Source organism: Girardinichthys multiradiatus, chromosome 5, assembly GCF_021462225.1.
Source record: "Girardinichthys multiradiatus isolate DD_20200921_A chromosome 5, DD_fGirMul_XY1, whole genome shotgun sequence".
NCBI classification, from domain to species: domain Eukaryota; kingdom Metazoa; phylum Chordata; class Actinopteri; order Cyprinodontiformes; family Goodeidae; genus Girardinichthys; species Girardinichthys multiradiatus.
Window position 1 is genome coordinate 5617802 of NC_061798.1, and position 20816 is coordinate 5638617.

The window sequence follows — 20816 nt, forward strand, 5'->3', positions numbered from 1 at the left end:
GCAGTGCTCCTCCTGTTCCTCCTTGCACAAAGGTGGAGGTAGCGGTCCTGCTGCTGGGTTGTTGCCCTCCTACGTCCTCCCCACGTCTCCTGGTGTACTGGCCTGTCTCCTGGTAGCGCCTCCAAGCTCTGGACACTACGCTGACAGACACAGCAAACCTTCTTGCCACAGCTCACATTGATGTGCCATCCTGGATGAGCTGCACTACCTGAGCCACTTGTGTGGGTTGTAGAGTCCGTCTCATGCTACCATGAGTGTGAAAGCATCACCAACATTCAAACGTGACCAAAACATCAGTCAGAAAGCATAGGTACTGAGAAGTGGTCTGTGGTCCCCACCTGCAGAAACACTCCTTTATTGAGTGTGTCTTGCTAATCGCCAAAGATTTCTCCCTGTTGTCTATTACATTTGTACAGCAGCATGTGCAATTGATTCAGTCAGTGTTGCTTCATAAGTGGACAGTTTGATTTCACAGAAGTTTGATTTACTTGGAGTTATATTGGGTTGTTTAAGTGTTCCCTTTATTTTTTTGAGCAGTTTATAAATGCAGTTCAAAAAGATGTCCTCGCTGATTAACGTTAAGATTATGCTCCTACACATAATATATTGCTAAATATTAAAATGATAAATTTTATTCAGTGTGTAGCCTTAACAACCTCTACAGTGCAAACAGAATTATAAAATGGACAGATTTTGTTTAAATATCTGAAACCCAAAATTTTAGGACAAGTAATAGAAAGAAAGAAAGAAAGAAAGAAAGAAAGAAAGAAAGAAAGAAAGCTCATTATGTCAAAATCATGAAAAAGGGGAAATCATGATTTCAGCGATTTTGCAGTGTTTACATCAGACCAGCTGATGGCGATAACGCTCACATTTGTTGTATGCCAGCATCAGAGGAAGAACAGGCACCAGCATGGTGAAGATGGGGACGGCTGAGTGGATAAGCTATAGTGATAGGCCCCGCCTTATTGAAACACTTTCCACCAATCAGCGCCGAGTATCACCGTAGTATTCCTCCCATTTCCTCCGTCTACCTGATCTAATGTTAACACGAGCTTCGAAGGTCTTAGCGCAGATAAACGCTTGCCGTAGCTTCTGAATTCTGAAGGTTACATTGTTTCGCAGATGTTTTACAGCTGTTGCAGGAGCTGCTGGCATTGTTAACATTTACCAGAGGGAGAAGGTCTTCAGAGATTCTGGGAAAAAATGGTAAGAGGACATTTCCAGACTAAGCTAATAGCTTTAGCCAACAGCAAGTATTCTCATTGTAGTTGTAAATGGTAAATAATCATTTACTTAATATTTAATGTAGGAACTTTTTGTATTTAACTTTCCAAACCGTTGTTACCTTTGGTAAAAGTACAGAGATCTGTTGTTTTTCATTAATTTTTATTGTTTCTTTGCTCTTTCGGTTTATTGTATTATTGTTTGTCTTTGACTTCCCTTAAAATATTCGATAGGCTAATGTAGCATCATGGACATAGTTTTTAAGTCTTGTTGTCATTATGCTATAACGATTATGAATGGCGTCTCTAGATTTTGTTGTATTTTTTTTTTCTGCAAAATGTTTTTTTTTTTTTTCTTTTTAGCTCGCATATTAATATTTTAGTAAGCCTCACATTTTAAAAGCTGAAATGTACAAAGTTGGATTCCTGGATCCTAGGGAATATTGATAGATTTCTTCTTGTTTTTGTGTTTTCTTATCCAGCCTCATCGAAAGAAGAAATCATTTATTGAGAAGAAGAAAGCTGTGACCTTTCACCTCGTCCACAGAAGTCAGAGGGACCCTCTGGCTGCAGATGAGAAAGCTCCACAGCATGTCCTCCTGCCTGCTGCAAATGTATACATTCACAGGCTTTTCTCTGGTGATGGTTCTTACATGGAGTCTTCAGAATGAAAATGAACTAAACTCGGCTCTTTTCTAATTGCATTTACACTAGAGTCACATTCACCCAATCACACTCACAACAAATACACTATCCTTCACTGACGTGCACAATGGTAGGCAACTTGGGGTCAGGTACCTTGCCCAAGGCCACACTGACATGTGGTGGGGAACTTGTAACCAAACCTACAACCTTCCAATTGCAAGACAACAATCTATTTTAGAGGTGTAAAGTTGCAACCACCATACAAGAAAACTAAGAATCCCACTTTTATTTTTACAAATTGATTTAAAGGTTTCACAATGCATGAACTATGTGTTAAATAATCTAGAATTATAGAAGAATAATTAAGTCCAAGTGGGACCAGTCCATGTATAGTGACATTAGTATCAATCATCTATCAGTTTGCAGGTCAGACTCTCCTCACAATCCTCGCTAAAGATTCAAATTGTGTCTTTCAGTCTGCTGTTGCTTACTTTATTTTTTTTCTACTTTTGTTGAGAACCCCAAATGCTGCCAGACAAACAACTTAAAAGTGGTGAATGCTTCTTCATTGTTTATAAACCGAGAGTTTTCGGCTAGTCCAATGAGGCGTGGTTATTAGTCAGGTCTGTCAACATAACAGTGAAGCTAACCAGATACCTTCTTCTTACCCTAAACTAAGAGTCTTAGTTTAGGTCTTAAAGCAGATACCTTCACATCCAGGCCTCACATTAATACCTCCCTTCACCAGAGGAAATCCCATAATGACAGCAGTGGAATATCATCCCATTTAAGTATTGCAAAATCTAGTGGCTGATCTCATTACACCCTTAATTGATTTATTTTCCAGCCACTTCAGGTTGAATAAATGTTAAATAATATTACTATTTAGACATATTGTCACATGTTTTACTGTCTGTCTGCATGGAAAGTTTATTACACATAACACAAAGACAACCTTTGCAGCAGAATTGCCAACAACTTGTACTGACTGTATGAAAATATTTATCACCATACACTTATTATTTGGACTCCTTATGCGAAGGCAACAAAAAACTGACTTAAATGTAAGGTGAACCACAATACTGCTTTAGTATGTCAAACTTATCAGCTAGCACTTCACATCTGGTCCTGGAAGTGTCAGTGCTGAAGTGATACCTTTTTCCAGGTGGATGCAGAGAAGATGCGTGAAGAGCAGAGACAATTTGGTGTTTTCTTCGATGATGATTACGACTACCTGCAGCACCTCAAGGAGGCATCAGGCCCCACAGAGCTGGTAGCCGCCGGACCTTCATACTTTGACAGTGGATCCTCTGATTTCAGGGATGAAGAGGAGGAAAACAAGGTGGAAACTGTGAGCAAGGACATTCCTGTGAGTTTGTGTGTTTATTTTATTTTTTCTTACACCTGAAGTTACCATATTATAGTTGCACCCAACTATAAGTCACAGGGCCAGCCAAACAATGAAAAAAAGTGCGACTTATAGTCCAGAAAATACCGTATTTTGTCTTAGGATACACTTATCCGAAACTTTCCAACTGATTTCCAACATTCAGCTTTTCTAAAGCTGTGACCTGCAGATACTGGTTTTAGCAGCTTTCACTTAAAGAACTCGGATATAAGAAGATACAACAATGGCATTCAAAATATTCTATTCCCTGAGGTGATGTCACATGGTGAGAGAGAGCAGTCGCTGGAAAATGAGAATTTACTATTTTATAACAAAGGCAAAATGTTCAGTATCTTATGTGAGCGATTAGCATGATTATCGTCATAACTGTTAACAGCAGTCTCTGTGTGTTCCTAGAGATTATGCAGTTGTGTTGATAATAATAGCAGTTTGGAGTTCTATTACATTCATTTTGTGAAGAAACAGGTGTCAGTCAGGTTGCTCTTATTTGAAGATGACTCCAGCACAGGTGGTAAATGCTTTTCTCTGAAAACCAGACAAAAATTGGTCGTTCCAGGCATTGTTCAGAAGAACAGCGTACTTTGATTAGGACGTTGATTGCAGAGGGAAAAACGTTTAAAGAAGTGCTGAAAATGACAGACTTATTTAAAATGGAAAGTAAAACCAGACAGACATGAAGAAAACGAAAGACCCCCATTAGAATGGATGGAAGAACCACCAGAATGGCAAAGCCAATGATCAGCTCCAGGGTGATCAAAGAAGGTCGGAAGTTAGCTGTGAGGACCGGGACAATTAGAAGACGTGTGTGAAGCTAATCTATCGGCAAAAGGCCCCCACAAAGTCCCACTGTTAAAAAAACACATGCCTGTAATGTTTACTTTTCCTTCCCATAGAAAGTACTCCTGGATCAGTGCTTCTGTGTTCTTTTTCCTTCTCTGCTCTGTTCTCTCAAACCCCCAGTCGGTCGTGGCAGATGGCCGCTCACACTGAGCCTGGTTCTGCTGGAGGTTTCTTCCTGTTAAAAGGGAGTTTTTCCTCTCCACTGTCGCTACATGCATGCTCAGTATGAGGGATTGCTACAAAGTCAATGCCAGTGACTGTCCACTGTCTCTACATGCTCATCCAGGAGGAGTGAATGCTACAAGTCACTGACTGGATGCAATCTGCTGGGTTTCCCTAGATAGAAAAACTTTTTAACCAATTTCAATAAATAACTGAATCTGACTGCACTGTTCATTAGGATGAATTTGAATGTATGAACCTGACTTGAAATCTGTATGATTTGATATAATTGACTTAGCCCATTTTAAAGTTACCCACCTTTCACACAATACAACAGGAAACAACACTCACCAATTATTTTTACCTCTGCCTTCCTCCCTGTTGGATGGAGTAAGGGGGAGTCAGGTTTAGCCTAAACCGACTCAGTTATGGTTCAGGTACAAACACACCCTCCATTTCTGCTACCTGTATGACCTCTTCTCTTTTCCAGTGATTATAATCAGTCTGACAGAGAGAGGTATCCCAATCATTGTGGTTTTTAGTATAACAATGGCCACCAGTGAGCTCTACATGGACAAACCTTTATCAGTTTATTATTTTACTTAGTGCCCCTACACATAGCCCATTCTAAAATGTCCAAACTCTAACACTCAGTAGTTTATTCTAACCTCCCCAACAACCCCGCACCAATCCAAACCTTTTTTGAAGTGCCAGGAGACGACGTGTTGTGAATTGGCGCTATATAAATAAAATTGAATTAAATGCATCATCATTGCCTTATGCTGAAGAAGAAAGCCATTGAAATGGGTGTTTCAACAAGGCAACGACCCCAGACTGCTCTAAGGATTTAGTTTTACTCACATTTTTAAACACACTTCTATTAATCTGAGCACAACTGTAGATTCTGACCTGAGCTAAGATTCTTAAAGGATGCCAACCTTCCCAAATCCTGAATGTTTATAACAGAGATTGAAAGCTCAGAAACTCTGTCCTATACCATTCAGCAGTTCTGCTGTCTGTTGAAATCCAGACGTGTTGGCATGTACAGTTTTATACAAGTAAAAAATAACTGATCTTAAAATAAATGTTGTATGTTTTATTCTACAAACTCACAGGTTAAAGTAGTAAACAATCACTCTAGGAAAATATACGATTAGGAAAAATCCTGTGTTGAAAATGCTACTTATTTAGAGTGGTTGCCTAGCAAGGGTAGAGATTTAAAGTGTATGAAAGTCCATCAGTACTTGTGAAGAAGCAATAAATAAAAAAGATCACAAATCCTTCTCTGATCTTTGATTGGTTCAATGACCAGGAAGCTACAATCCACCTGCCATCTTCAGTGTTTGCCTCGGAGTTTGAAGAAGATGTAGGACTTCTGAACAAAGCTGCTCCTGTTTCAGGTAATTCACTCAAAAGTTGGACATTTATTTGATAAACAAGTATCAGAGTTTAAATTATTTTAGAAATCAGCAACTCTACCTTATAAAGTGGAGACTGCACAAGCTGCTATTAAACAATGTTAAACATTTTTTTCTTCCTGTGGAAAAAAATAAATGTGTGTGTTTGTTTTGTAGCATTTATATTATTTTAGATGCATTGTTTTGTTACATACCTATAATGGGCCCAATCCATTCTTGTTTTGTTCTTCACTGTATGGTGTTTCATTTTAGGCCCCCGACTGGACATGGATCCTGATATTGTAGCTGCTTTAGATGAAGACTTTGACTACAACAACCCCGACAACATGCTGGAGGATGACTTCATGCTCAAAGCCAACCGTGCAGATGGAGCTCTGGATGCAGAGTAAGACTTGAAATATAAAAGCCAGAGCAGCTCCCATGCTTGGTCTGGATTGGTGAGAAAATGCACAATAAAGACATCTGATGGTTCTCCTTTAAGTTGGAATACAACAGTATTATTCTAGTGAAGATCATATTTGAAGTTATGATCTCTATGCTTTTTGATTTCAAAATCCAAGCAATGTAATCATTGCACAAAAAAGAGAGAAGCAGGGTTCTTATGCAGTCCTGAAAAGTCTGAAGAAATATGGAATTTGCTTTTTGTTGTTTAAAACCACACTTTAATCTGACAATTGAGCCTCATGGGAACACATATTCTAATTTATTGCTGTACCTGTGTGGAACAAATTTTGTCAGAATGTTTGGCATTCCAGACTTTTTTCCCTCCTATTTCTGAATGAAAAGAAATGTATTAATCTTTGGCAAACTCAGTGGATTTTACTCTGATTTATATCTAATTATGAGCTTTAAGTCACAACTTGATTAAGCTAATTTACCCATCAGTGTTTTGTTTTCTGACTTCAATGAATGCAGTTTTTCAAAGGTAAAATAGGCTATTTTATAACACCTATGGATTCTAAACAACTTCAAATTCAGGTGGTGATCTGTGGTTCTTAAAGTAGGTCTGGTTAAAATGCCAAAGCACTGGTACTGCTACTTTTAGGGTGGGATTTTATTCTCCAATGAAATGAAGGTACCAGTAATCATCGAAATGAAGCTAATTTATTTTAGTCTTGATGCCAAAACACAGTAACATGGTCCCATGACATCCCCAAAAATCAGAAACCAATTTGAGCATAATTTAGTTTTATGATGAAAAGGACCTGGTTAGTAAGAGGTTATTATGTTATACTTGAATGTCTAGAATGTTATAAAGTTTCCTTAAAGTAGACATTTGAGTTTGGAAGACTTTTGGATGTGTGGGAACACTGGACAAGTCATTGCTCTGATTGTTGTAGGTTTATTTTACATGTTTGTGATGTATAATAAGTTTTCCATTACAAATATATTGTATTTTCTAATAATTTCCTGTTTGTGTGTTTCCAACAGAGGATGCTACGATGATGAAGATGAGTGGGAGGACACAGACGAGGAGGGCGACTTTGAGTCTGAGGGAGGATTTTCAGGTGACGAGCACATGGAGGGGGACGGCCATGATGGAGAGTTTCTGTTTATGAACGAGGAGACAAAGAGTCGCTTCACAGAGTACTCGCTGACTTCTTCTGTTATGAGGAGGAACGAGCAGCTCACCCTGCTGGATGACCGCTTTGAAAAGGTCCGATTTGACTTTCTTAACCTTAACCTGCAAACACACTGAGTTCACCTGGTCATACTTATTAGTTTTGTCTTAGTTACAGAATGTTAGGGCTTCCTGTTAATAATCTGAACCAAACCACAGAGTAGCCTATGAAAATACCCTCACTGCCCACATTATAAGGTACAGCTTGCTAATACCAGGTTGCTGCTTTATTCTTTATTGCATTGATTCACCAAGATGTCAAAAACCTTCTGCAGTGATTTGATGATGGTTCCACCACATCCCAAATGTAAAGAGTTGGATTAGGATCTAGTGACTGTGGAGTACAATAAACTCATTCAGTAAAACAGTTTGAGATCATTTGAGCTTTGCGACAGCGCCTTATCCTGCTGGAAGTAGTCATCAGAAGATGAGCACACTGTTCATAAAGGAATAGCTGCTTGGATGGTACCATGAGGATATCCCCCACATCATTATACAACCAACACCAACTTAAACTGTTGATACGAAGCAGGATGGATCCATGATTTCATGTTGTTGATGCCAAATTCTGGCCCTACCATCTCAATGTTGCAGCTGAAATCAGAACTTATCAGACCAGGCAACATTTTTCTAAACTGCATTATTGTTCAGTTTTGGTGTGAACTGTAGCCTCAGTTTCCTGTTGTTAGCTTTAAAGTTGAGGCGCCCTGTGTGGTCTTCTGCTGCTGTAGTCCGTTTTCTTCAACATGTTCTACGTTCAGAGATGGTATTCTGCATACCTTGGAGGTTACAGATAGTTATTAGAGGTACCGTTTGCCTTAAACCAGTCTGCTCATTCACCTCTGACATCAGCAAGGCGTTTTCGTCCACATAACTGCTGCTCCCTGGAGATTTTTTTCTTATCTGACCATTCACTGTAAACCTGAGAGATAGTTGTGTGTGGAAATCCCAGCAGATCATCAGTTTCTTAAATACCACCCTTTCTGGCACCAATAACCATGCTTCATTTAAACTCAAATTCAGATTCTGATGCTTGCTTTGATTTCAGCAAGTTGTGATCCACTTCTGAATGCCTACATGTACTGAATTGCTGTGATTGGCTGCAGTTTTCCCAGCATCCAATTGAACAGGCATACTTACTTAAGCTGCCAGTGAGTGTAACTGTTGTAGGACCGTCAAACTGCATCAGGATGAATTATTTCTTGAAATTAGCATCTAATTACAGTGCAAGAGCCGACCCGAACACTTAAAGGCATGATTTTTATGTGTCTTTTGATAACAGCTATATAACATTTGATTGCTTTCATCAATTTTAACATATTCAACAGAACATTGGCATAAAAAACATTATTATTGCTATTAATGATCTTTTCTTCATTCTTTATTTATCTATGTATTTATATCTATGTTTCTGTCAAAATCTCTGTTTATCTGTTATATATGTATTCACATACTTACTATATGTTGTACAGCTGTTTGTACTGCCAGGGGAGAGTATTTCCCTTTTGACAGCTGCCAGGTCAAAACCTCTCATCTGGTGTGTGCTGCTTGTAAAGGGCGGGGCTTGAAGCACTTAGGCTATTTTCTAGAGTTGGATACAGATTTAGAGAGTTCTGGCTGCTACTCGCAGGAGTGTGTGTGCTGCTAACTTTACCACTCTGGGGGCTTTTAAAAATGCTGCTATATCTCAGCTTGTTTTGCAAGTGGTTGCGACATGTTTTCTGTATCTACTGACAGAGTGTGTGTTCACCTGCGCCTGCCATTGCAGACTCTGTCAGAGAGCACAAAATGACAGTGTTGTGAAAATAACAGAAATTACAAGTTCATAAAAGGACAGTAGAGACCTGTTTCCTAGCAGTAAGGCACGCTGGCAAGCTGAAGGAGAGGTCCTATCTGCTGTCGTTGGCTTGTGGGACTCCAGAGGCGGCTGACGGGTACCGTGAGGCCTAGCGTGTCACGGCCCGGGCTGTGGCAGAGGAAAAACTCGTGCCTGGGAGGAGTTTGGTGAGGTCATGGAGAAGGACTACCGGTAGGCCTAGAAGCCATTCTGGCAAACCGTCCGGCGCCTCAGGAGGGGAAAGCAGTGCACTTTTTATAGTGGGGGTGGGGGACTGCTGACCGCAACTGGGGGCATTATCGGGCGGTGAAAGGAGTACTTTGAGGATCTCCTCAATCCTGCTATTACGCATTCCATGGTGGAAACAGAGGCTGGGGACTCGGGGTTGGACTCTTTCATCACCCAGGCTGAAGTCACCAAGGTGGTTAAAAAGCTCCGTGGTGACAAGGCTTCGGGGGTGGATGAGATCCGACCTGAGTACCTCAAATCTCTGGATGTTGTGGGGCTGTCATGGTTGACACGCCTCTTCAACATTGCGTGGCGGTCGGGGACAGTGCCTCTGGACTGGCAGACCAGTGTGGTGGTGTGGCTGACTTGGAGGGTGTGTTCCAACTACAGGGGGATCACACTCCTCAGCCTCCCTGGTAAGGCCTACGCCAGGGTATTGGAGAGGAGAGTCTGGCCGATAGTCGAACCTCGGCTTCAGGAGGAGCAGTGTGGTTTTTGTCCCGGCCGTGGAACACTGGACCAGCTCTATACCCTCTACAGGGTGCTCGAGGGTTCATGGGAGTTTGCCCAACCGGTCCACATGTGTTTTGTGGACCTGGAGAAGGCATTCGACTGTGTTCCTCGTGGTGCCCTGTGGGGGGCGCCCTAGAAGTATGGAGTCAGGGGCTCTTTTATTAGGGGCCATCCGGTCTCTGTACGAGCGGAGCAGGAGTTTGGTCCACATTGCCGGCACTAAATCGGACCTGTTCCCATTGGATGTTCGACTCCAGCAGGGCTGCCCTTTGTCACCGGTCCTGTTCATGAATTTTATGGACAGGATTTCTAGGCGCAGCCAGGGGCCGGAGGGGTTCTGGTTTGGGGACCAGTGGATTTCGTCTCTTCTTTTGGTCCTGCTGGGCCCCTCTAGCCAAGACCTACAGCATGCGCTGGGGTGGTTTGTGGCTGGGATGAAGATCAACTTAAGAGCGAGGGGAGAATGGAGCGGGTGATCCATAGATGGATCGGTGCGGCTGCTGCAGTAATGGGGGCACTGTGCCGGTCCGTTGTGGTTAAGAGAGAGCTGAGCAGAAAAGCGACGCTCTCGATTTACTGGTCGGTCTACGTTCCTTCCCTCACCTATGGCCATGAAGTTTGAGTCATAACCGAAAGAACGAGATCCCGGATACAAGCGGCTGAAATGAGCTTCCTACTGAGTCTGCTGCCCCCGCGACCCGGTTCCGGATGAAGCGGGAGACGAGTAATTATTAACATGGCCGCCTAGGAAGGGTGGGGGGGTCGTTGAAGGGGCGAGTGGCCCTCTAATATATCGACAGGGGAAACACTGCTTTCATTTATAAATTGTTGCTTGTAGATTAGCTGATATTTAAATGTCATTAGACTATTTTCCGCTTTCTTGATTTACAACTAACCTGTGTCACTAATTGGGACTTCTGGCCTAAAAGCTCTGAGCTAATGGTTCCGTCAGCATTTCTACCCTGAGTAGCCTTAACATGTTTTTTCCTTAGAAGTTTTCACAGTACAGTCAGTGGCACCAACATGAAGATAAGACGCCTGCTTTCCGCTGAGTGTTCCACCGATTGGAGCTTTTCTTATTGATTCAAATATGTATAACATTTGTTGAATTTCCATAGTAACTAGATATATCTGCTAATGAGTCATGTTTGTGACGATGTGGTGTTTTTCAGTTTTATGAACAGTTTGATGATGATGAGATCGGTGCTCTGGACAACGCTGAGCTGGAGGGCTTCATTGAACCTGACAGCGCCCGCCTGGAAGAAGTCATCAAAGATTTCTTCAAACAAAAAGAGAAGGAGTGAGATTCTTTTCTGACCCTGTATTATTGATTTCTATTCACCAAACATTTTTGTAATATTTAATCGTGTTTTCTGATCAGCTCTCTGAGGCCTGAAGATTTAGGTCCTAAAGAACTTCCTGTTGTGAAGGAGGAGGAAGATGAGGAGGAAGAGATGGAGACAGTTGTTATAGATGCTTCTCAAGAGAAATGGGACTGTGAAACCATCATCAGTAAGTCTTTGTCTAACTTAATGTAAAGTCTTTTAGCTACTATAAGAGACACTTATAGGTTTTTATTCACATACAGTGCCTTGCAAAAGTATTCATACCCTGTGAACAATTCCAAATTATGTCACATTACAACTAAACATTTCAGTGCATTTATTGTAGTTTAATGTGATACATCAAGACAAAGTGGCACATAATTATGAATCAAAGTGTTATATGGTTTTCAAAATCTTTTACAAATAGAAAATAAAGATGTGTGAGTTGTATTCAACCCTCTGAACTCTGGTAAACCTAAAAGAATCGAACCAAGTTTCTTTCTTAGTCATCTAATTGGCAAATGGAGTCCACTTGTATGTAGTTTAATCCCAGTAGAAATCTAGATGTACTGTGAAGCCCAAGAGGTTTGTTAGAGAACATTAGTGAACAAACCAACATCATGAAGAGAGAGGAACACAGCAGCTCAGGAGAGACCAAAATAAAGCTTATCAGCCTACATGCATAATGCTTTGTGGCAGAACAATAACACCTAACTTAACACTTTACCTCACAATGAAATACGGTGGTGGCAGCATCATGCTTTGGGGATGCTTGAGCAGGCACAGGGAGGCTTGTCAAGAGTTGATTGGAAGATGGATTGAGCTAAATACAGTGAAACCCTGGAAGGAAGCAGGTTAGTGGCTGGAGTCTGAGGTTCACCTTCCGGCAGGACAACGACCCTAAACATACAGACTGAGCTACAACGGAATGGTTTCTATCAAAGCATCATATTAGAATGGCCCAGTCAAAGTCCAGTTCTAAATCTAACTGAGAAACAGTGGCAAAGCTTGAACATTAACCTCCTGACACTATGCTGTCCATCTAATCTGACTGTGTTTGAGCTATTTTGTAGAGAAGGGACAAAATGTTGCTCAGTGTCTGTCGGCAAACACTGAGCGAGAAGTCCTTCCACTGCACCAGTTCCTACAGAGCTGTTCCTCAGGTGCTCAGAGTGTGACGGAAACTTCAAAGGCAGGATTTTCAGCAGTAAAACTATAAACAATGATTCTGTCACAGCTACTAAACCTTGTAGCTTAACTATAACTAGTTACATATTTCCAGCTGTTACAAAGTTTCCAGGGATTTCACAGACTTCATGTTGTTTTGCTTTTAAGGGAACAGGTCATAGGATATGTGGAGTGGGGGGTGTAGTAACGCACTGAAATGAACTCTTGACAACTTTTAGAGAAAGATGGCTGGGTTTGTTAATTCATTTGAACCTGACATTTACCACTAGATGTCACCAAATCCTGGACAATGGAACATTAAATGTAGTCAGGAACGGCCTTATTTGATCAAACTTCTACAGCAATCCTGCATTATTTTATCTACAATATCTGACATGTTGCAATGGATCTGGATGTGATAAAATGAATGTTCTTCTGAGGCAGGTGGAAACCCAAATTAAAAAGTGAAACTTCTATTCTAAGTTGTTTATTTTGCCCACAACTCAAAATGTCATGCATCTTTTTAAAAGAAAGGTAACAACAGATAGACACACAAATGTTGCATCCGATCTCAATGGAGCGTTTTTAACCATATGTTACTTGTTTACAACAGCCCTGTAAGTATATCACTTTTATGAAGCTGTGAAGTTGGTAAAATCCACGATATAGAGGACTTAAATTGATAAGATTGTTTGTTGTGTTGGCACTTTTATTTATTCAGCCTATTTCCGATTCCTTAGTAACATAACTAATTACATTTGACTCTTATTCTTTATGTCTCCCCCCTAACTAGAGAAGCCCTTTCTCCTCTAACTAGAGAAAACACCTTCAAGGGAGAAAGCTCAATCACAGAGATTAGATATTTTATTATATAGAAGTGTTGCTTTCATCTAAATGTTAACTAAATATTCTTTTCTTGTTTTTCAGGTACATACTCCAACTTGTATAACAGACCTAAAGTCATTAAAGAACCACCAAAGGTATAAAAAAATCTAACCATTTGCACCCATAAAGCAGGAATAAGGGGTTAACTTTCCTTTATGTGCCGTGCCTTTTGTTACGTTGGCTTTAGATACGCCAGGACATATGGTTTGTTTTGATACGTAGAACAAAAAAATCACACAGATGCCAACTTTTGAGTTCAGTTTGGAGTGAGAGATGTTTTCTAAGGTGCAACTTCCACCACCTAATCTCTTGGGTCAAGGAACTATCTGCCTGCTCAAGCCCAGACTAGTTTACTATGTCATGACAACCAAAAACATGTAATATCTTGGAGGATAAAACTTATAGAGCATTAGTTCTATAAAACTACCATTACTGCAAAGAACATAAAAAGTTATTATAAATTTGAAATTATTTTCAGACATGCAGTCTAAGATGCTTGTTGGTTTCAGGCTGCTAGATCATAGATATATCAACTAAACATGCTTAAAACAAATCATACTACGATAAAGATATTTAGAGTGTAGGCTGGTGCCTATCTCTGGAGTCTTTGGGCGAGATGTGGGGTACACCCTGAACAGGTCACCAGCCCATCACAGGACAACAGAGACACAAAGGGTACCAGCAACCATGCACCCACACACTGATACCTGAGACCAATTAACCTAAAAAACATCTTTTCAGACTGAGGGAGGACGGTACCTGGAGAAAAAGACCCCAGGCTGGGATTTAAACCTAGCTGCAAGGCAACAGTTTTCCTAATGATAAATTCAAAGGAAAAAATATTCAACCCAACCTGACCCTGTTATAAAAGGTAACGGCCCTCTAAGCCGAACAACTGATCGTTCCACCTTTGGCAGCAACATCTGCCATCTGATGTCCTCTTGGAGGTCATACCACAGCATATCATTCCAGATAATGCCAGTACCTTCAGTTTTTTTTTTTAGCCATTCAGAGGTGGACTAGTTGGTATGTTTGGGTCAGATTCCTGCTGCAGAACCCGTGTGCTTGAGCTTCAGTCTCAATGGTCAGGCATTTTGTCTTTCTTCAGGATTTTCTGGTAGAGAGCAGAACTCATGGTTCATTTTGTTTTACAGTGATGCTCTTTGAACAATAAAAGTAGAGGAAAGCCATTTGTAGATATCCTAATAAACAGTTCAACACCAGCTGGTTGAGGTAGTTCAGGAGCTACAGAAAACCACATTTCTATTTAGAGTTCAAAGATACAAAAGTCTGAGCTAAAAGTGATGACTTCCACTGTGGGTGAATATACATTTTTCAAATGTTCCCAAAACTCGGTGAAATCCATCCATGTTAAAACCCTTCTGTGATTAAGACCAACAGAACAAATGTAAGAATGGAAAATTGATAGAATACCAAATGTATCAGGCTGTGTACTTTATTACTGTAGTGGTGCATTGATTTCTACACTTCCTGATTATTGTGGTGTTCACACAACTCTACTAGTTTGCTGTCCTCAAACTGATTGTTGAGAAATAAACACAATTGACCTAAATTAGGAATTTGTTTTTAAATTAGCAGAGTTAAATATCAGGATTTGACTAAACCGACACCAACTGATAAGTGCATTCTGACTCTTCCATACCATTCTTTGTCTGCAGCCAAAGCCGATCCGTGTGTCAAATAAGACGGGCATCCCTCTAGACGTCCTGCCCTCCAGGGGCCTTACAGCCAAGCAAGCAGAACGCATGACGAGAATCAATGACTCTGACCTGCCGCGGATGTCAACACAGGCCCGGAGCAAAGAGGAGAGCAAAGAGGAGAGGAAAGCGAGGAAGCATGTCATCAAAGAAGAACGGAAGGTGAGGAAGCTTCTAAGAGCTTCTGCTGATGCTATCAGCTGCTCTCTTCAGCTGCTGGTGTCGCTTTATCTGTTATTTGAGTTTGAAATATTTAGTTGTTTTTTCTGAGCCTCTGTTCTTCCTGGGATCAACATTGATTGTTGATGTAACTTCACGATTTTCAGCATCACAAAGCTGGTTCACGTCTCACCTAGATCTGTCACCATGGTAACATATTCAGATTAGAGATCCAGCCCGTGTGAGCACATCCTGTCAATGGATGCTCGGAGAAAAGGAAAACTGAGCAAGATTTTTTCTCCTACTCACTGGGTTATATCGTTGCTTATTACTTTCAGCAGAAAGTCTTTGAGATCTCAGAATAATCCTCCTATCTACACGAAGCAGAGACTGATTACCCTAACATTAGAAGCTGAAGATTAAAAAGTAACATTGTTACTTTTAAAAATGCCTACCTCTGACAAGATCTACTCATTGTTTAAAATCATAACTCCACATATGGTTTATGTATCTGGATGGCAGAAAGTGGGCCGACACAATTACAATATGTCTGCTGGACTAAATCATTTCCATCTTTAACCCGTGTATGGTTCGTTCTTTGGTTTTCCTGTTTCAAAACAAAATGGCAAAAAGAAAATAACCGTGTTGTTTTTTTTAGCTTTTCTGTTTTTAAAACCTAAATATAAAAATGTAATATCGAACTTATTAAAAATCCACAGTATTTGGTTTTTGCTTTAGCTACCTAAATCCAAAAGAAAATATACGATACCAGTGTTCTGATGATCGCTGCTACCTCATCAGATGTTTCTACCTTAGCTCAAGATGGTTTTATCTGCCTGTTGGTGCTACCCTTCAAAAACTGCTTCCGTCATGTTTACATGCCAAAAACCATCACAGTTAGTGTTGATCATCGGAAAACAATTGTCAATGACGGGATTGAAGTGGCAGTTTAGCAATTATACGTAGCATTGGAACAATTTATCTAAATGACAAAAACTTTTCTGAAACCAGAATATCCTACCTGTTTCATATATAAAGCTGATGCAAGAAATTCCTTCATCAGAATATCAAACCCGAAGAAGAAAAAAAGAATGAAACAGTATCAGACAAGCTTTTATTGCAAATAAATTAAATGGTCATGTCAGTCAGTCATTTTCTACCGCTTATTCCATAGTGGGTCACAGGGGAGCTGGTGCCTATCTCCAGCAGTCTATGGGCGAGAGGCAGGGTACACCCTGGACAGGTCGCCAGTCCATCACAGGGCAAAATAAATTAAATGGACATCTACAAATACAGGTTATCCCTGCATAAATAGGTTGTGTGACAGTCTTTATTATATCTGGCTCAGTCAAAATGTGCCCACCGACCACAAAGGTCACACTGCACCTGAAATGATAAAGTGTATTGATTACAGAATAATCAGTACTCAAAGATATAGAAAGGTAGTATAATTATAAGCACAAATTAGCCAGTGTTTCATGTAGACTTAAGACCAGAATACAAAAACTTAAGGAAAATAAGACATAAAATAAATTATATTTTCAAAAAGTAAATTCAAGCTACTGCAATGAACAGTTTTGAGATATACAGTACAGACCAAAGGTTTGGACACACCTTCTCATTCAAAGAGTTTTCTTTATTTTCATGACTATGAATATTGTAGCTTCACACTGAAGGCATCAAAACTATGAATTAACACATGTGGAATTATATACTGAACAAAAAAGTGTGAAACAACTGAAAATATGTCTTATATTCTAGGTTCTTCAAAGTAGCCACCTTTTGCTTTGATTACTGCTCCGCACACTCTTGGCATTCTGTTGATGAGCTTCAAGAGGTAGTCACCTGAAATGGTTTTCACTTCACAGGTGTGCCCTGTCAGGTTTAACAAGTGGGATTTCAAGCCTTATAAATGGGGTTTTGACCATCAGTTGTGTTGTGCAGGAGGTGGATACAGTACACAGCTGATAGTCCTACTGAATAGACTGTTAGAATTTGTATTATGGCAAGAAAAAAGCAGCTAAGTAAAGAAAAACGAGTGGCCATCATTACTTTAAGAAATAAAGGTCAGTCAGTCCGAACAATTGGGAAAACTTTGAAAGTGTCCCCAAGTGCAGTCGCAAAAACCATCAAGCTCTACAAAGAAACTGGCTCACATGAGGACCGCCCCAGGAAAGGAAGACCAAGAGTCACCTCTGCTGCAGACGATAAGTTCATCCGAGTCACCAGCCTCAGAAATTGCAGGTTAACAGCAGCTCAGATTAGAGAACACGTCAATGCCACACAGAGTTCTAGCAGCAGACACATCTCTGGTTTGCGTTTAGTTGGACCATCATTTATTTTTCAACAGGACAATGACCCCCGACACACCTCCAGGCTGTGTAAGGACTATTTGACCAAGAAGGAAAGTGATGGGGTGCTGCGCCAGATGACCTGGCCTCCACAGTCACCGGACCTGAACCCAATCGAGATGGTTTGGGGTGAGCTGGACCGCAGAGTGAAGGCAAAAGGGCCAACAAGTGCTAAGCATCTCTGGGAACTCCTTCAAGACTGTTGGAAAACCATTTCAGGTGACTACCTCTTGAAGCTCATCAACAGAATGCCAAGAGTGCGGAGCAGTAATCAAAGCAAAAGGTGGCTACTTTGAAGAACCTAGAATATAAGACATATTTTCAGTTGTTTCATACTTGTTTGTTCAGTATATAATTCCACATGTGTTAATTCATAGTTTTGATGCCTTCAGTGTGAAGCTACAATATTCATAGTCATGAAAATAAAGAAAACTCTTTGAATGAGAAGGTGTGTCCAAACTTTTGGTCTGTACTGTATGGTCATAAACTTCACTAAAAAGGCCTTTCCAGACTACTCTGCAATTTAGTTGCGCTCTTTTATGACGTCACAGGGATGTCACCGGGCTATAACGGCGGCAACACAGACAGCAGATTTTTCATTTAGATATATTTCAGACACTATCACAAAGAGACCCAGCAGAGTCAGAAGAAGAAAATCAGTTTTTATCAGATGGCAGAGCATAAGTGCTGCGGCGTGCAGACGGCCGTCTATTTTTGCTGGATACTGGAGCACGGCCAGAGTCGATATGGATGAATCATACCGCACCACCAGGAAACAGAACCAGGACGTCTGGATTTTCAAAATAATTCACTGAGGGACTAAATCTCGCTATATTAATAAATTGACTCATATTTATATATACACATGTAAATATTAGCAGTTAACATTAGATCAATTTGATCAGTTACTGGGTTATCTAAGGTATTATAAACTGAGCAATTAAACCTTAAATGCACCAAATAAAGCAACAAATATAGCTTCTCTCCACTCAGTGAACTCACCCAACAAAACATATGAAAATATCTGGATGCATAAAAGAAAGAATGAATCAATTTAACTGGTTTAACTTCCACAGAATGACTTGTTTTGGACTTGCTACTGCATTTATCACTGGCTTTTATTGCACAATCTGCATATGGTTCTTGGAGCTCCTCAAGCCTTCTCAGCAGACCGGACTGGGCCGGTGTAAATCCAGGATTACAATATATATACGGCACCTATGCCCCTTTTCCACTTGCTCAATTTGGCCCTACTCGATTCCACTCGGCTCGTTTTGCTACCGTTTCCATTACAGTTTTTTCTGTACTGGTACCTACTTTTTTGGTCTCTGCTCCTGAGCAGGTACGACCTGGGCTGAGTAGGGACTACATGTGACGTGACCAGACTGCTTTTCACTGATTGGTCGTGGGAGGAGGAGAAATGAGAAGGTTTTCATTGAGACAGTGCATGAAAAATTTAATTAAACTCAAGAGCAACTACAATAATATTAAGGACCACATTGGCCGAAGCAGGTCATACATGTCATTTTACCATTTACGGGTCATAAACCAGCCTGAAGGCTGACAGAAAAGAAAAAGGAAGAAATCAGCTTTCTGAATTACACGCAGGCAGAGCGCTGTATGTAATAACATCCTGATCACACATAAAATCAGCTGTTCAGAGGCACAAACATTTGCCCCAAAACACACAAAACATAACCACCATGAAACAACGTGTTTGGTTCAGACATTTATTGACGGTCCTTTAGCGAACCAGCGTCTGCAGGAGGAGGGAGCAGGCAGAGAGCAGCTGCCTGTAATCAGACTGCCTGCATCGTACCAAACAGGAGGACGAGCCTGCTGAATCTGCAGAACTTTTTCATAAAGCTCAAAATTGTAACTTCTTCAGGCAAACTTTGGAGCTTCACCATCCAGACAGCGTCTTTCCACTCTGCTTCTCCTGCCGCACCCCTCTCACATCAGAACCCCTGAGCCTTATTTTATAAGTAGCAGCAGACACAAGGGATGATTCAAGACTTGAAGACACTACCTGGTGTCATTTTTTTAACTTTATATTAGAATCTTTAGTTTTCCAGCTCTGATCCTCTTCACTTAGTGCAAACTAACAGCTGCTGTTGTAGTATTGCTGCCACCATCAGCAATGCACAGTTTCACCATATTAACGCTGTTTTTAACACAATGAATGACCGGAGACTTCCCCTTTGATATCATTTCCGGGGCGACTTTGGACTTTTTTCCATGGAATATGCATATTTTGTGTCACAATTGTCTTTTATTACGTCTTTAATCCTAATATGTCAATTACAGCACCATTCCTTCAATATAGATGTTTTCTTTCAATTTCTGCATTTGTGGAAAAAGCGTGTCAGAGGCCCTTTTAAATAAGACCTACCGTAGCACAGATTGTCAGAACACCGGAAATGACAGATGTCACCAAAGAAGAAGCGCTTTGGCTGGAAAACAGCGGAAAATAAATGAGCAATCCCTCAAGATACTGGCAATGGCTGTACTCAATCCCTGCATTGATTATAGAATCTTTGTAGATCATTTATTGTGAAGAGGGTTTAAAATGGGTGGAATTACTGCACAAACATTAAAGCTGGTACAGTCAGGTGACCCCTAAAGTGCTTATTGCAACATTTCTAGTGACTAAATGGTAGATGGATGTAATACGGCTATGATACTGGTAAGCGTATTTATTTGCACATTCATCAGCTTTTTGTGTGTCTAGATTTCTTCCTGCCTTTTCATTGGGATTGGTCCTCTTATGCCATCTCAATCTGTTTTACACCAACACATGAATCCAGTCACAAACCCTCAGTTTACAGGCTGAGAAGATAACCAACTTTGTAGTACCACTTGGGCTCAGTCCTCAATGTTGTGGTTAGTTAGGCCAGATTTAATAGAAATCCAGATATGTTGAACTTGCTTTGTAGTAAAGGGCCAAGGCTTCACTGCTTATGTCTCATTCCTCTTTGTTTTCTTTAGGAAAGAAGAGTGGAGAAGAAAGCTAACAAGGAGGCATTCAAGGAGGAGAAAGCACGACAGGAGAAGCAAATGTTGAACTTAAGGACAAACATTCAGGGCCTGAAGCTTTAGTTGCGGACTGCAGAAAGCCTTGAAACTTAACACCTTTAAATAAAATGACTGCTTTGGCCCATGGAGAATCTGGATGATTCCAGGAAAACCAAAAAACAAGTGACTGGTTGACTGACTAAACCAGATACCTCAGGAGGATTAAGTGTTTTATCTGTGTCAAAAACAGGATTTCTGTTGGAACATTAATTAAACTCCATTCAACTGAACAACCACC

At 40.6% G+C, this 20816-nt stretch overlaps 1 protein-coding gene across 1 annotated transcript; it reads left to right on the plus strand.

Moving 5' to 3' along the window:
• The first annotated feature begins 1005 nt into the window (after nucleotides 1-1005).
• On the plus strand, nucleotides 1006-20814 carry ltv1 (LTV1 ribosome biogenesis factor). Its single transcript, XM_047365885.1, has 11 exons — nucleotides 1006-1209; nucleotides 1709-1840; nucleotides 3037-3240; nucleotides 5594-5681; nucleotides 5952-6084; nucleotides 7131-7356; nucleotides 11071-11198; nucleotides 11280-11410; nucleotides 13318-13370; nucleotides 14955-15155; nucleotides 20492-20814. The coding sequence occupies exons 1-11, from the start codon at nucleotides 1207-1209 to the stop codon at nucleotides 20600-20602; spliced, it is 1410 nt and encodes a 469-aa protein (XP_047221841.1). The 5' UTR covers nucleotides 1006-1206; the 3' UTR covers nucleotides 20603-20814.
• Nucleotides 20815-20816: the final 2 nt, after the last annotated feature.